Source organism: Strongylocentrotus purpuratus, unplaced genomic scaffold (assembly GCF_000002235.5).
Source record: "Strongylocentrotus purpuratus isolate Spur 01 unplaced genomic scaffold, Spur_5.0 spur5_scaffold_10, whole genome shotgun sequence".
NCBI lineage: Eukaryota > Metazoa > Echinodermata > Echinoidea > Camarodonta > Strongylocentrotidae > Strongylocentrotus > Strongylocentrotus purpuratus.
In genome coordinates, this window is record NW_022145595.1 from 18,953,720 (window position 1) to 18,968,461 (window position 14,742).

Sequence of the window (14,742 nt, forward strand, 5' to 3'; positions counted from 1 at the left end):
CAAAATTTTATGATGATGATGATATCAACTGGTGATTTTTAACTATGGGGATTGTTTACCAAGGGGACACATGGCATTGAATTTTATCACAGTCTTGGTAATACTAAGAATGTTGATACCTTGCCCAACATAACGTCACAAGAGATTAATATTTTTTTTTCAGAGGTCTTCAATACTTTGGACCATTGAATTGTTGTGCATTTGTAAAATCTAATCAGGAATTTATCTTTATTCAATAACAAATAAATGTTTTGTTTTTTCCCCTTTTCAGGTCTATTTGTTGTCAACCACCATACCCTTGAGAACTACAAGTCTCGTGTAGTCCCACCCTTAGAGCTTGGTGTGGCCTTTGACTTGGAGCTCCTTTGGAGCGAAGGAACCTTTGACAGTCCACAGCAGCTATGGAGAGCCACAAGCTCCTACAACAGAAAGGTACGTGAAACTCTCTTTCCAGTCAGGTTATTGTTTGTTTGGAGCCAATTAAAAGGGCATTATCTGTATGTGAAGTGATACATGTTAATTTCATTTCATTTCATTTCATTTTTATTTTTTCATTTCATTTCATTTCCAACAAAATACAATACATAATAACATGTTAATGCCCTTTGTGCACCAAACGGGCAATATCTGTTTTATATGTACAGTATCTTACAGAGACAACAGGAAAAGAGAGTCACTGAAAGACAAGGAAGAGAGTGAGAGAGAAAATAATGAGAGAGGGACAAAGAGAAGAGACAGAAACGGACCAAGAAAATGTGGGAGACGGAGAAAATAAGAGACCTACTGTAGACTTAGGTTCAGAGAGATAGACAGGCAGAGAGAGAGCAAAGAGAAAATAATGAGAGAGATGGAAGGGAAGGATAGAAAGAGACCAAGAAGATGTGGGAGATGGAGAAAATAAGAGACCTACTGTAGACAGGGATTCAGAGAGATTTGAGAGAGAGAGAGAGGGATGGAGAGAGAGACAGAAAGAGAGAGAGAGAGAGAGAGAGAGAGAGAGGGAAAGTGAGAGAGAGAAAATGAGAGGTGAAAAGGAAGGGACAGAAAGAGACCAAGGAGATATGGGAGACAGAAAAAAAGAAAAAAAAAGAGACCTACTTGTAGACAGAGGTTCAGAGAGAGACAGAGAGAATTATGCAGAGAAGGGGGATAAGAGGGAAAAACAGCAATGCAAATAAAACATGCTTATTCTTCATTTATCTCTTTCATCTATTTCAGGATTATTCAGGGGATTACATCATAGAGTTGATTCCATGCACAGTGACACCTACCCAGTCATACCATGTAGCTCCTGATATGCCTATCGTCTGCACTGGGCACCCACCTGAGAAGTAAGTCACCAAGTCAATATTTTACAAAGAGTTTTGTCTTTATTTTATCAAGTATTTATTTATTTTTGTTATTACCGGGATGGCCTCATTAGTGGGTAAAACACCGTTTTACTAGATGGCATTACACAAACATTTATACCATGTAGACGAGGTGTACATTTACAAAGCATGTAACTATTTTGGGAGTAAACTTTTAACCTATGGTGATATGTGCAGTAGCTGGGTTACTGTGAACTAAGGAGTAATTATTCGATCCGTTTTGTTTGATAAACTAACTTCTGTTGGGAATAAATATATATTCAGTACCTTGTCCACTAGTTTTTAGCAAATAATTCTAAACCTTTGCTTTGATTCATTGTGATGATTTTCATATAATAATAATAATACATTAATAATGATAATAAAACAGTTATATAGCGGCGCTTTTATACAAAATATATTCAGCTGCGCTGGTTCAGAGCTCCTTTTTTTAATCAATTCTACAAAATAGAATCTGTCAATTGAACAAATATGTTTTTAATTTGAAGACATTGATTTACGAGGGATGTACAATGTAGCTCATGAAATGTGAGTGTTTGTAGTGGATATTTCAGAACCTCCTTTGGGTGTTTGTATATTGAACACAGATGTTCACTCTATCTGTCATCATTTTGTACTATGTGTATTTTAAAGGCGTTTCTTTTGTTTACTTTCCCCTTTGTTGTACAGGTTCGTTGTGCCAATAGCCTTCCAGCAGACGAATCGACCGGTACCGGTTGTCTATTCTCTAAACACCGAGTTTCATCTGATGAATAATGAGAAGGTTTTCATGATGAATCCTGTCGAGGCTTCCATGACACTGGGGGAGATGGATTATAAAGGAGCATTTTCAAAAGGTATTATTTTCATTCTTCTATAAATTATCTATTTTTAATTTTGTATCACCTTGTTTCCTTCCTTTTAAACTCCTTTTGTTTTTTTCCTTTAACTTTTCATCTCTCTCAACCATTTTTTCTCCATTCTCATTTTATATGAATCTGTATCTGTACCTTCCCTTTCTATATTTTCTTCTCTCCTTTCCTATCCTCCCCCCCCCCCCCCTTACCCATCTCCAAATGTATCCATCCTTGTTTCCCTCCTCGTTTCCCTCCCTTTTCCCTCTCCCTTTTCCCACCCTTTTCTTTCTCCCTCATTTTCCCCTTTTCTCTCTATCTACCCCCTCCATCCTTTTTCAATTCTTCCTTTCCTCTTTTTGTTCTTTCCTTCCCTAGCTCTTCTGCCTCCAATTTATTTTTCTTCCAGCTCCCCCCTTCTTGTCTTTTCTTTCTTCCTCCAATCTTTACTCTGCTCTTCTATCTCCCCCCCCCCCCCCACCTCCTTTCTTTTCTCCCCTGACTCATGTCTCTATGCTGATATGTCAAACAATGAAGAAGAAAAAATGCTGACTCAACGATTTTCAGCAGAACTTAAAGCAATGCAAACGTATGACCTCCTACCTACAATTTACCTCTCATAAACTGTTGACCGACTTATTATAGTTCCCAAGGTTGTTTAAACAAAACTGCCACCTCTTTTTTTATTTGGCTAAGTTTAATCACCCTTAATATCCTTTAAGTAAACCATATTCCAAACTTTAAAAAGTTGCAGAATCAGCAAAACAGATTCCGTTAGTGTGGAGAGCCCTCTTTTATTAATGATAATACTGGTTTCTTTTCTTTTTTCGTCTACAAGTGTATAGTTGTGTGACCAATGCATACAATGATATCATAATATTACAAATTACTGACACAGTACTTAGGGATGTTTGCTTTTGGTCGTCTTTCTTTTGAAGTACTCTTCTGTTCAAAGCAAATAGAGTTTACATGTATTTACTCGGTTATGGAGATGAGTTGTGTTTAATGAGGTACCAATTCTGTTTTGTTTTGTCTCTCGCCATAATGAGGTCATAAAACTTTGAAAATGCACTTAAGGTTATTGAATGTCGAGTAAATATTGAAGGTTATTGTTCGCCCCATTTAAATTATATGAAGTCCTTTGATAGTCGTAGCAATCTTAATTTGATTCTTCATTTTTTGCAAGATAAGGCCAATCCCCCATTCCAAAGTTCCGAAAGAACGAGAGGGCCGAAGTTTGATAGATATAAACCCTGCCATTCCACTGAGCTTAGTCTTAAAAGTGCTTTGACTCGGCGAACTGTTGTTTTTCTGGCTGGGATCGCCTCATTATTGTTCTTGAGATAAGCTTTAAACTTCGTACTGTGTTATCAATGCTTCAATGTATGTGTAGTGTATTAGGAAACCCAATTTCTGTTGGGTCTAACATGTGATAGTAACATCACTGTAAATGTTCGAATCAACGGGTTATAAAAACTTCTACTTTTATTTTGATAATGAAAAAAGCACCAGTTAAAGCTAGACTGTCTGATTATGCATTTTGAAATATTTCTTTGATAATGGTTTGATTTCTGAGACAAACAGACAGTAAAAGTTGCAATTCTTTATTCTTTATCAATTGAATTCCTAGACTGTTTTGTTGAGTAGTTGTGCATGGCTGTGAAGTAAGCACATTTGACCAAAGTGGACGATAGCTGTCCTCAAAACAGATAAGAGAGTCTTGTCACCTATGGTATTAAAATTAAACTTTTTGTCTTCCTTTTGCCCTCTTTTGTCTTGTGTAGGACAAACCATTTTTGGTAGGGTCCTGTGGAACCCGGACCAGGATCTGGACCGGGCCTACAAGCTCCAGATCCAGAAACTCTTCATCTGTACCGGCAATGACGGCCATGTGCCGTACTACGACCCATCTGGAACGGTCTACGAAGAGGGACCACAGTTTGGTTGTATGCAGGACAACATTCACCTTCGAGAAAGGTTCTTGCTCCTGGTGAGTTAATTACGGCCCTAGACTTGTAATTACAATAACAATGATGATGAAGATGATGATGATTGTGATGGTAGTGGTGGTAGAGATGATGATGAGGATGGTGGTGATGATGATGATGATGATGATGATGATGATGATGATGATGATTTTTTTTTTATTGATTTATTTCTGATATTTAGAGAGGGTGACTCATCACCAATTAATGTTGGTCTTCCATGAGGCCCTGTTAAACATAATGAGGAACAATAGTTTAAACAAATGTGATGATGATGGTGATGATGATGATGATGATGATGATGATGATGATGATGATGATGATGATGATGATGATGATGATGATGATGATGATGATGATGATGATGATGATGATGATGATGATGATGATGATGATGGCATCCTCACTATTCAAAATTGTCATGTTAACATATAAGTGGTTACCTTTGTGGTTGACATACAAAATCGTAGAGTCATAGAGTCAGGGTTATTTTTTTAATGCATCCTCATAGGGTTCTACCCCAGGAGGGTGTGACAAATATAAATGTGAACTTCTGGGGGGCGTTTCACAAAGCCATTTTTCGATGACAAATGAAAAAAAAACAGTGACGAATCTGCTGATAACCAATCAGAAGCAAGGATTTCAGTAGCTTATAACAAAAACTGTCATTTGTCACTGATGACAAGTTTTGTGAAATTCCCCCATGGATGTATGAAGTATGAAATTGTCTCAGTAAGTGGCCATTTTTTAAAAATCTCCCGAAGGATTGCCTTGGTTAAGATTTTTTTGTGAATTTTGTTCATCTCAGGATCGCGGGAACCCGGACGCAGTCCATCCCGACTTCAACGATGTGCCGTTCGATGCCAAGTTTGCAGGAAACTCTTTATCCTATGAAGTCGTAAGCCAGATGCCTGGAGTGGACGGGTTTACTATGAACGTGGATCCATTGTACAAGGTGAGGAAGAGATGAGAGGCGATCGTGGGGGAAGGAGGTGGTGTTGGTGTTGGTGGATGATCGTATTGGTGTACTTAGGAGTATTGTGGATGGTGTGGTGTTGGTGGTAGTGAATGTTGATGATTGGTGGTGATTGTGTTGATAGTAGAGTGCAGTGATAGTAGTGGAGTTAATAGTGGTATAGTGGTTGAGAGTGGTGGTGGTAATGGCAGTGTTGGTGGAGGTTGTAGTGGTGATGGTGGTGGTTGTGGTGGGGGTAGTGGTGTTGGGAATGGTGGTAGTAGTGGTGGGGATGATGGTGGTGCTGGTAGTAAAGATGATGTTGGTTGTAGTGGTGGTTGATCACATTAGTGGATGATGACAGTAGTGCTAGTGACAGGGGTATTGGTGATGTAGTTGTTGGTAATGATGATGATGTTGATGGCAACAGTAGTTGATGATGGTAGTAGCAATGGTGATTGCCATCACCATAGCGTTTTTGATTGTTGGAACGGTAATGAAGAGGGTGTAAAATGACTTGGTAGTGGTTTTGATGTGTTGTTAAGGGTTAGAGTGATAGCAATATTTAAAGTTATGCTGCTATCATTACTGTGACGATCGCCTACAATGATAAGTGATCACCGTGATTGTGAATAATGGTGTGTTGTTGATAGCATTCAATCAACAATGTGACATTTGCAATGATGATGATGAATATAAAAGAGTGAGATGCTCTCATCAATGGAGTTATCATTCACTTTTCTCTTCTCTCCTTCACACCCTCAGGTCAACTCTGGACACCAGTGGTACATGCAAGTCGTCTACACCATAGGACCCACTGATGGACCGGCCCGATACAAACGCTCCGCGATGGGTGCCATTAACAAACGTGCTGCTGGCAACAAGACGCCCAACGGAACCAACATGCATCCTCTCTTACTCAGCAAAGAAGACCTCGTAGTTCAACCAAATCAGGGTATCGATTCAAACATTACAACCATTGCATCAGTATTAGTGGCTATTGTTCTTGTAATATTCATCATTATACTTTTCATCAGTAGGAGGAGAAGAGAACGGAGAAGAAGGAGAGAGGAGGTAAAGACAGAGCCGGTCCCGAACAATCGAGACCGAGCCGCGTCTAGAGCGAGCCTGGCGTCGGTCAAAGCGGCTTATCCGAAGCTGGACGATGAAGAAATGGAAATGGAAATGGACATTCAAAAGTCGGTCAAAGTCAGCACTCTAAATCTTTACAAGCCTGACAACTTATATAGGTCACAGGCCAAAGTTAAAAAGGTCAATTTAGAGGCCAAATATCAAGGTCAAAATAGCGGCGAGGGGGGAACAGAAGTTTGACCCCTGTCATAATAATATATGGTTGTTTTTCTTTTTGTTTGATTTAGATTGTTGAAATATTTAGCGAAGTTATTTAATATTATTAGCATTCTATACATTACTGCCAAACTTGTCCAAGTCATTTGTTAATGTTTACAATTCTGTTTTCAAGATTAGTTTGATAATCCTACATACAAATGTAGGGGAAAAAAGATAAGTGAATAGAACGCTAGGGATGGATTAACGAAAATCTAGTTCAGTTTGAGGTTATTTTTTAAATAGTTTATTTCTCTTTGAAGTTATAGAATTTTGTGTTAAATGCTCGATTGATTTCTTATGTTTTCTACCTCTTGCTGTGTATGAGATATTTGTGCTGCAGACACGGTAACAGTATGGATATAAAACTTTTTTCGGATTGAAAATACGCTCCGGAAGATATTCCTTAACTCTGTGAATCTACAAAGGTTGCCTCATTCCATACAGCCAAACCGCTAACTTCTATTACAGCAGGTCCCTCTGTTGCTACAGCAAGAGACCGCTTTAATTATTTACAAAGACTTTCATAACTTTGAGATTATAATTCATTTGTTCTCAAGCATAAATGGTACAGTGACCAATGCAATGATGATAACTGTTCTTCTTTGATTTAAACATATCGAACAAAATCCACAGGTATATTTGTTATAATCTTCTTGCATCTACAGAGGATGTTATTATTCAAATCATGCTGCAGATCGATGTGTCTTTGATGAGAACCAGTAATCTCTCTACACCTGTATTTGTTTAATTAGTATGTCTTCCGATCAATCATTATTCAAGATATGGGAGCCTTCTTGTCACTCACAAACTAAGTAAGCGTTTTTTGATCGTGAGATGGAAGAAATTTATCGCTTGCTATTTTTTAAATCTAATTTCTCATGCTTGACAATGAATTGTTTGTATAGTACCTCTATTCTTGTAGATCAATTAATATATAGAGCGGATTATCTATATGTTGCGATATATCTATTAGGTGTAAATGTTTTGCTTCGAGATATTTTCTGAATTGTTGTGTTCGTATGACTTGAACATGCTACGAATGTATTTAATATTGATAAACGTGGCCTTGTTTTTGCAGTTTTTTATCTTGTTTTTGTCGTAAAGCAAGACTGATTTTTTGATGGTGCTATGCGAATCAGCAAAATGGGTGCTTGATCTTGTAAATATCATGTTCATTTTTTATGTATGTAGTTCTGTGAGATACCGAGATTAAGTTATTCAATAGCTGTATAAGATATTAGTCGTACTGTGGTGTAAAAAACTATGTACAATTGCTTTTAGATGTCAAGCAGCATAAAGAGGCGTTTGCTATTCAAAATGACTGCAGTAAATATATATATATGTTTGATACTAAGTTTGTTTATGTTTACTTTTTTGTATGATTTCTTTCCAACTTTCTACAAGCTTTTTATCAGTCTTTTATGGACCTTGAAATCGTGTATGATGAATTCTGCATTTCAAATGTTTATGGTGCTTCAATTGAAAATACGAAATTGTTTTGTCAGGAAAAAAACCTATGCATTTTAAAGTTTTGTAGCTCTCGCAGAAGCCGCAGATGCAATATATTTCCTTGAATTCAAATGGTTCTATAGGGTTAAGTTTTAATATTAATGATGCGTAAATGTATTCATTTAATGTGGTAATACAGTGTATATCAACATACCGTTTTCCCCCCTTTTTTTTGTTGGTGTTGCAATCCGTAAAATTATTTTTCCTTTTTCCCCTTCCCAATCAAACAAAGAACTTTTTTGTTTTTTTGTTGTTGGTGACATACCGGTACCATTATTTTCACATTTCTTTCCCACCTATAGAGTTCGGTGTACCTTTTTTCTACACAGGTTTTAACCATCCCTTATCCTCTTATCCCCTTATTCCCACTTTGTAAAATATTTATCAGTACTTTAATATCCCCCATGCACTGACTTTGGTTCAAATCCTTTTTTTTTTTTAAAGCATGAACTACTAGATGATTCTAGTATAGACCTTTTAAAGTTGTCACCTTCCCATTCATTATGATTTATTAGAAGAGGATGAAAAATTAAATCAGAATGAAACTGGATTCTAGTAATCTAATCCTAACCCGTAGAATTCGTTGTGTATTGACATTATCTGAAATAGAGGTGTATGATTTTGTGATTTAATTATTTTGTTCAATTTTGATTTATATAGCAATATTATGATAAAGACATAACATCAAACTTTATATAGTGGTGGTACAGTCTAATAGAATATAACAATTTATAACTTTTTGTAACCCCTTCTGATACCTATTTATGTACAGCAAATTAATAAAAATTTCTCCTTAAAGGCAGTGAGTCCCTTTTGCAGACTTGTGCAAACTTCATGAAACTTGGCGAGTGTTTAAAAGATATCCTTCCGATATCTTGTTTGAAATTTTTCATTCATAGGTTCTGAAAATACTTCATAAGAAATTTAGTGCTGTTTTGTTCATGTTGCCGTAGAGGAAGGTATTCTCAAATCAACAGATAAAATGGTCGAAATTAATTATGAATTACGTACAAATACATTCTTTGAGACTAGAAAATAAATATCTGGAATTAAACACTCAAGATATATTTGTGGAAAGTCAGTTTCCGTAGTTTTTTAAAAACATTTGATAGGAGGTTCCTGATAACAGACCTCTTCAATACACTACTGGATTCACGCAACTTCAGGTTTTTAGGTCTGCAAAAGGGACAAACCATCTTCAAGATTTAATCTATTTTAATATTATCCTTTTCAAATTCTCTAATTCATTCTATTATTTATTATCATTGCATCAAAAAATTTCTTTTGCAAGTTATAGCAAAGAGTTTTCTGTGGTATTTTTATGATTATTTTTATGATTATTTGATATGTTTTTAAGCGAGGCAGGTGGCCTTTAATTTCTCTTTCAAAATCTATTTGTCTTTAAGGGAAACTCATGAACATCAAATGTTCTAACAGGTTTATTGATCCTTTATCACCAAACCCACTTTAGTTCTTTATCAACTCTTGCACAATTCAGAATGGCTGCTTGTTATTATATATTTCTTTTGAATCTATCACATTAGGAGAAAGTTATAATGAAGAATTTATTCCCAAATTCAATAACATTTTATATTTTTGTGCTTGTTTTTGTAATTCTTACAAGTACATTCATGTTTAACGATCTCAGGTACCAGATTTGATGCATTTTTGGTTTTTGTTATCTAGCTTGCAAGTAAATGCTCTATTTTCATTAGTGAGAGGCCCTTTCTTAAAACGGCTGTAAGTATAACCTTTTTGACATTGCATTGAAACATGAAATATAGAATCAACATGTTTTAATGAGATGTCCACAAATTTAAGACTTAAGACAGTCGTGAGAAAATGGCCTCTAAAGCTTGCTGAACAGCTCTTAGATTCGGGAAGCTTGCTTTATTAGATTTATGTCTTTTTATTAGATATTATGTTTGATTTTATCCGCATGTGCCGTCTTCATCTCATTCTCTGGCTGTACATGCATCCCCCATCTTTGAATTTTCTTTTTTTGTGTGGGAATATTTGAGATCAACATATCTTTTATGAAAGACCCTTCTCCTTTTCAGAGTACATGTCTATAGTTGAGTTCATGCTTATAGAATTTGAAAAATGGGTATTTTGACAACACTTTTATGGTATGTATACATGTTAACATAGGATATGCCCCAGTGCAACCTAATATTTTGATGAATTGTTTGTTATTGTCTTATTAGTGATTTATCTGTATTCAATTCAATCTATTTATAAGCATTTTGTAACCCTATGGAGTTTTCAATGACCACATACAATGACTTGAATCGTTATATTTGTAACAACTATGACTGTCTTTTGAAGTTTTTAGGCTGAATATGTAAATAACCATCATTTTTATGATAAAATTGTGAGAGATTACATTTTTCGCAATCATGTATGGATATCGAAATTCTTCAGAATTTTCAGTAGGAAACAATATTATTGATGGATTCCTACCGCGCGATTTCTAAAATGAAAGTTGTCGACAAAACTACATCTAAAACACAAATGTTATTTTTATAAAAAATAATATTGACGAGTTTTTATAGATCTTTTAAAAAATGGCTCATTGATCATGTGATAAATATTTTTTACTACCTTTGTGGGCCTCCGTTTTACTCAAGCCTACTGTATTTGCCATTTGTGGTGTAGTCATATTTGAATAAAAAAGGGTTATCTGAGGATCGAATCGAAAAATAAGGATCGTGTCTCATTTTTGTATCCCCCTTTGTTTTGGAGGAGAGAGAGGGGGAGAGAAAGAGGGGAGGGAGGGAGGAGAGAGAGGTAGAGGAGAGAGAGGGGGAGAGAGAGGGGTAAAGGAGAGAGAGGGGGAGAGAGAGAGAGGGAGAGAAAGAGGGGAGGGAGGAAAAGAGAGAGGGGAGAGAGGGAGGAAGAGAGAGGGGTAGAGGTAGAGGAGGAAAGGGAGGAAGAGAGGGAGAGAGAGAGAGAGAGAGAGGGGAGGGAGGGAGGAGAGAGAGAGAGAGGAGAGAGAGGGAGAGAGAGAGAGAGGGAGAGAAAGAGAGAGGGGAGAGAAAGAGGGGAGGGAGGGAGGAGAAAGGGAGAGAGAGAGAGAGGGGGAGAGAGAGAGGGGAGGGAGGGAGGAGAGAGAGGTAGAGGAGAGAGATGGAGGAAAAGAGAGAGAGAGGGGAGAGAGGGAGGAAGAGAGAGGGGTAGAGGTAGAGGGGGAAAGGGAGGAAGAGAGAGAGGTAGAGGGAAAGAGAAAGTAAGAGAGGGGAGAGGTAGAGAAGAGAGAAAAGAAAAAGAGGGAGAGTGGAGAGAGAGAGGTAGAGAGAGAGAGAGGTAGAGAAGAGAGAGAGAGCAATGGAACAAGAAAAACATGATAAAATTCAAGTATGCTGAATACTTTGTAATCGTCATAATGATTACCAGTAATCATAATTGTCAATAATGAAGCTTTATCCAATACGTTAAATTTACATATTTGACACAGATATTTTAGAACAATGATCAATACATCAAACAGCTGCAGCCTGCAAGGTTCAAGGCCCTTTATTGACAACAAACTTTTTGAGATCAGCAGACAGAGATTTCTAACTGTTCGGCATGTCATTGACAATTCGTCTATGACATCACTTTGTTTGCGTGTATAACTGGGACGGATTATCGCTGTGTTTCCAGAGTGGTATCGGAAAGCAAATAAACCTTTGAACTCATAAACCTCAGACCATCTCAATATTATCAACTTTTATCAAATTTGCAATTATTATTGTCACTGTAAACATTATGGAATGATCTATAGGGGAGTATCTCTTTTTCCTTAATCGTGTGTGTGTGTTTGTGTGTATCACCAAAGCCTGCTTTGGTTTTGATGTAAGGGAAGAGAGAGGGTGAGAGAGGAGGGAGAGAGAGAGGTGGGGAAGAGAGATGTAGAGGAGAGGCAGAGGGGAGAGAGGGAGGAAGAGAGGGAGGTAGGGGAGAGAGAGGTAGAGGGGGGAGGAAGAGAGAGAGAAAGAGGGTGAGAGAGAGGGAGAGAGAGAGAGAGAAAGTTGGGGAGAAAGAGGTAGAGGGGAGAGGGAGGAAGAGAGGTGGGGAAGAGAGAGAGGTAGAGGAGAGAGAGGCAGAGGGAAGAGAGAGAGAGGCAGAGGGAAGAGAGAGAGAGGAGGAGAGAGAGAAGTATAACTGTATTCAAAACATGAGCTTTGTGTATTACTTCTACAAAGAGATATTGCAATTTAAATACATTTTCAGTGAACAGTAAAACATATTGTAGAGTTTAGTGTATGCTCTCGAATAGAATAGAGCTCGCATGAAACCCACGTCTGACAATCCTCGCGAGCCCTATGTACCCAGGGTTTTATGTTATCCTTTATTTTATAGAATGTCAGGTAAAGTTTTTTTGAGGTTGATGTTATACATAGAGCTATAAATCACGGTACACTTAAAGGGAAAGTCCACCCCCAAAATAAGTTTGTTTCGATAGAGGCAGAATAATAAGAAAATCAGGTGAGTGAAAGTTTGAGCAAATTCTGAATGAAAATAAGAAAGTTATGAATTATTGAAGTTGTGATCAATCAAATACAAATTGGCAACTCTGTGACTTATTATACGAGCTCTCCTTCATTTGCTTTGTGCATAATATTCCATAAAATCATGTTTTCTTCGTTATTGATGACGGAATATATATTTGTTCCTTGCAGGGGGAGTATAGAAACATATTTGCAATTATTATATTTAGGGTGCATGTATGGTTGAAATTTTTCTTGAGGGAAAATGTAAATTTTAGATTTTTTTAGTATTGAGCAAATGGAAGTTGAGCTCGCATGATACGTCATAGAGTTGCCAATTTGTGTTTGATTGATCACAACTTAAAAAATCTTAACTTCCTTATTTTTTTATCGGAATTTGCTCAAACTTTCACTGACTTTTTTCTCTCATTTTTCTACTCCTATTAAAACTAACTTAATTTCAGGGTGGACTTCCCCTTTAAGTCTTTTCCAGTGTCGGTGTGTTAATTTATTTGCTATTCATGTACATGTGCCGGTATATGTTGTGGGTGATCTCATTGTTTTTAAAATAATACTGTATTGTTTTTAAAATAAAACCGTCTTGTTTAGCCTTAGCAGTATCAATAGTGCTCTCCTAAATACAGAACCTGAGGAACATGCCATATTGGTAACTGCGTGAAGGTATGAATCACGCCCAAAGGTCAAATGTCAATACAAATGTGATTCTATTTTTCTGGTCCGACATACATGTACAAACTGTATTTATCATGTTACCAAATGCTGTTCAATAACAATGTTACTTTGTCAGCCTCTTTATCAGCTGACGGCAATCATCTCAATGACATCTCAATGACATACCCACTCATCCACCCTAATTCCTAAGTTTCGGTCTCGATTGATCATCTCATCTGGAGCCAGAAGGATATCAACTGTGTTAAAATATATGAATTGACGCCATTCTGCCTCTAAACAGACGCTTTAATCTATCTGCACATGTACACTATTAAAAAGATCCTTTGAACCATCGCCAATCTTGCTTAGCGGCTCTTTTTTGATCTTCAATCTATCTTTGTAATTTGGACTGCGATTCACGACAACACGGGTAAGAAAGTAAAGACGCATAAAACCAAATTTGATAGTTCATTTTCTTCTTTTTTTAATTGTAATGTACATAATTGCTCTATAGTGTGACAACATAGAGTAAGGAATAGTATGCATTCCATATTATTTCTTATATCATTGTTAAATCAAAATACGTGTATTTCCTGGAACACTGGTCGTAAAAACCTTTGAATACAAGCATCTATGTGCCACAACACCTGAACTGTTTTAGAAAAAGAAATAGTATTAATACAATGAGTACACATTATACACATAGCATGTTTATTTACTCCGAAGCTCTCCTAGGTAGAGAACTCAATCGTGATCAAAGGCACATTCAGAGAGGTCAATGAACTATTGAAATAGACAAGGGATGGGGGTAGAAGACTAGAAGAGACCATATTTGGAATGTCTTGCTGCTTCGCAGAAAAATGACGCGGGTCCTTCATCGAATGTAAGAGGGGGTCTACTTTTACAAGCAAGCTCCGTTATTTCCTTGCTTGAAAGCATGGACATGCACTCCAGAAGGTAAGAACAGAGTGGGAGAAAGAAGAAGGAACTCTGAATAGAATCTTTTATTCTGACATTTTTCAGAGTTCTTCCCTTACTCCATTTCGCAAATACTCATAGAGAGAGGGATCATTGTAGAATCTCGTCAAATAATATCTAACCTAACACACCGATTCTGATGATGATAACTAGACATAAATAAACTCACATTTCTAGTATTGTATAAAATCAACGAATGTACGATACAGTCGCTCCTGCCAGGACAACTCTGAGTGACTCGAGGGAAGCAAGTGGTCTTTATATACAGGCTCCCTTCAAAACAGGTTCTAACATTGAATTGAGGATCACTGGTGGAGTAAACCCCACACCCTAACAAAAAGTGTCTGTAAAACAAGTGCAGTGGTATGCATATACAGATTATGTACAGGTTGTCACTGGAGTGGGTGGGGCGCATGAAACAAGTTACTCTCTAACAAGTTCAAGCTAGAATAACGACTGTTGGCATTGACTCGTTGGCCTTGGAAGCAAACCATTCACTACTAATAACCTGACTGACTTGGCACATGTACATTGTAAATCCCAGCTTGTAGCTACCCTCACACAATCATAATTTATAAATCGAGGACCTGCTGTAAAAATCACATGCTAAAAGAGTTG

General features: G+C 37.1%; 1 protein-coding gene across 1 annotated transcript in view; it reads left to right on the top strand.

The window, feature by feature from the left end:
* Positions 1-10,705, top strand: part of LOC581484 (extracellular matrix protein FRAS1) — an 83,600-nt gene extending 72,895 nt beyond the window's left edge. Inside the window, exons 57-62 of the mRNA XM_030979140.1 lie at positions 272-432; positions 1,219-1,331; positions 2,040-2,206; positions 3,988-4,193; positions 4,997-5,143; positions 5,909-10,705. Of these exons, the coding sequence (XP_030835000.1) occupies positions 272-432; positions 1,219-1,331; positions 2,040-2,206; positions 3,988-4,193; positions 4,997-5,143; positions 5,909-6,475 (1,361 nt within the window). The 3' untranslated portion in view covers positions 6,476-10,705. The remainder of the gene's footprint in view (positions 1-271; positions 433-1,218; positions 1,332-2,039; positions 2,207-3,987; positions 4,194-4,996; positions 5,144-5,908) is intronic.
* Positions 10,706-14,742: the final 4,037 nt, after the last annotated feature.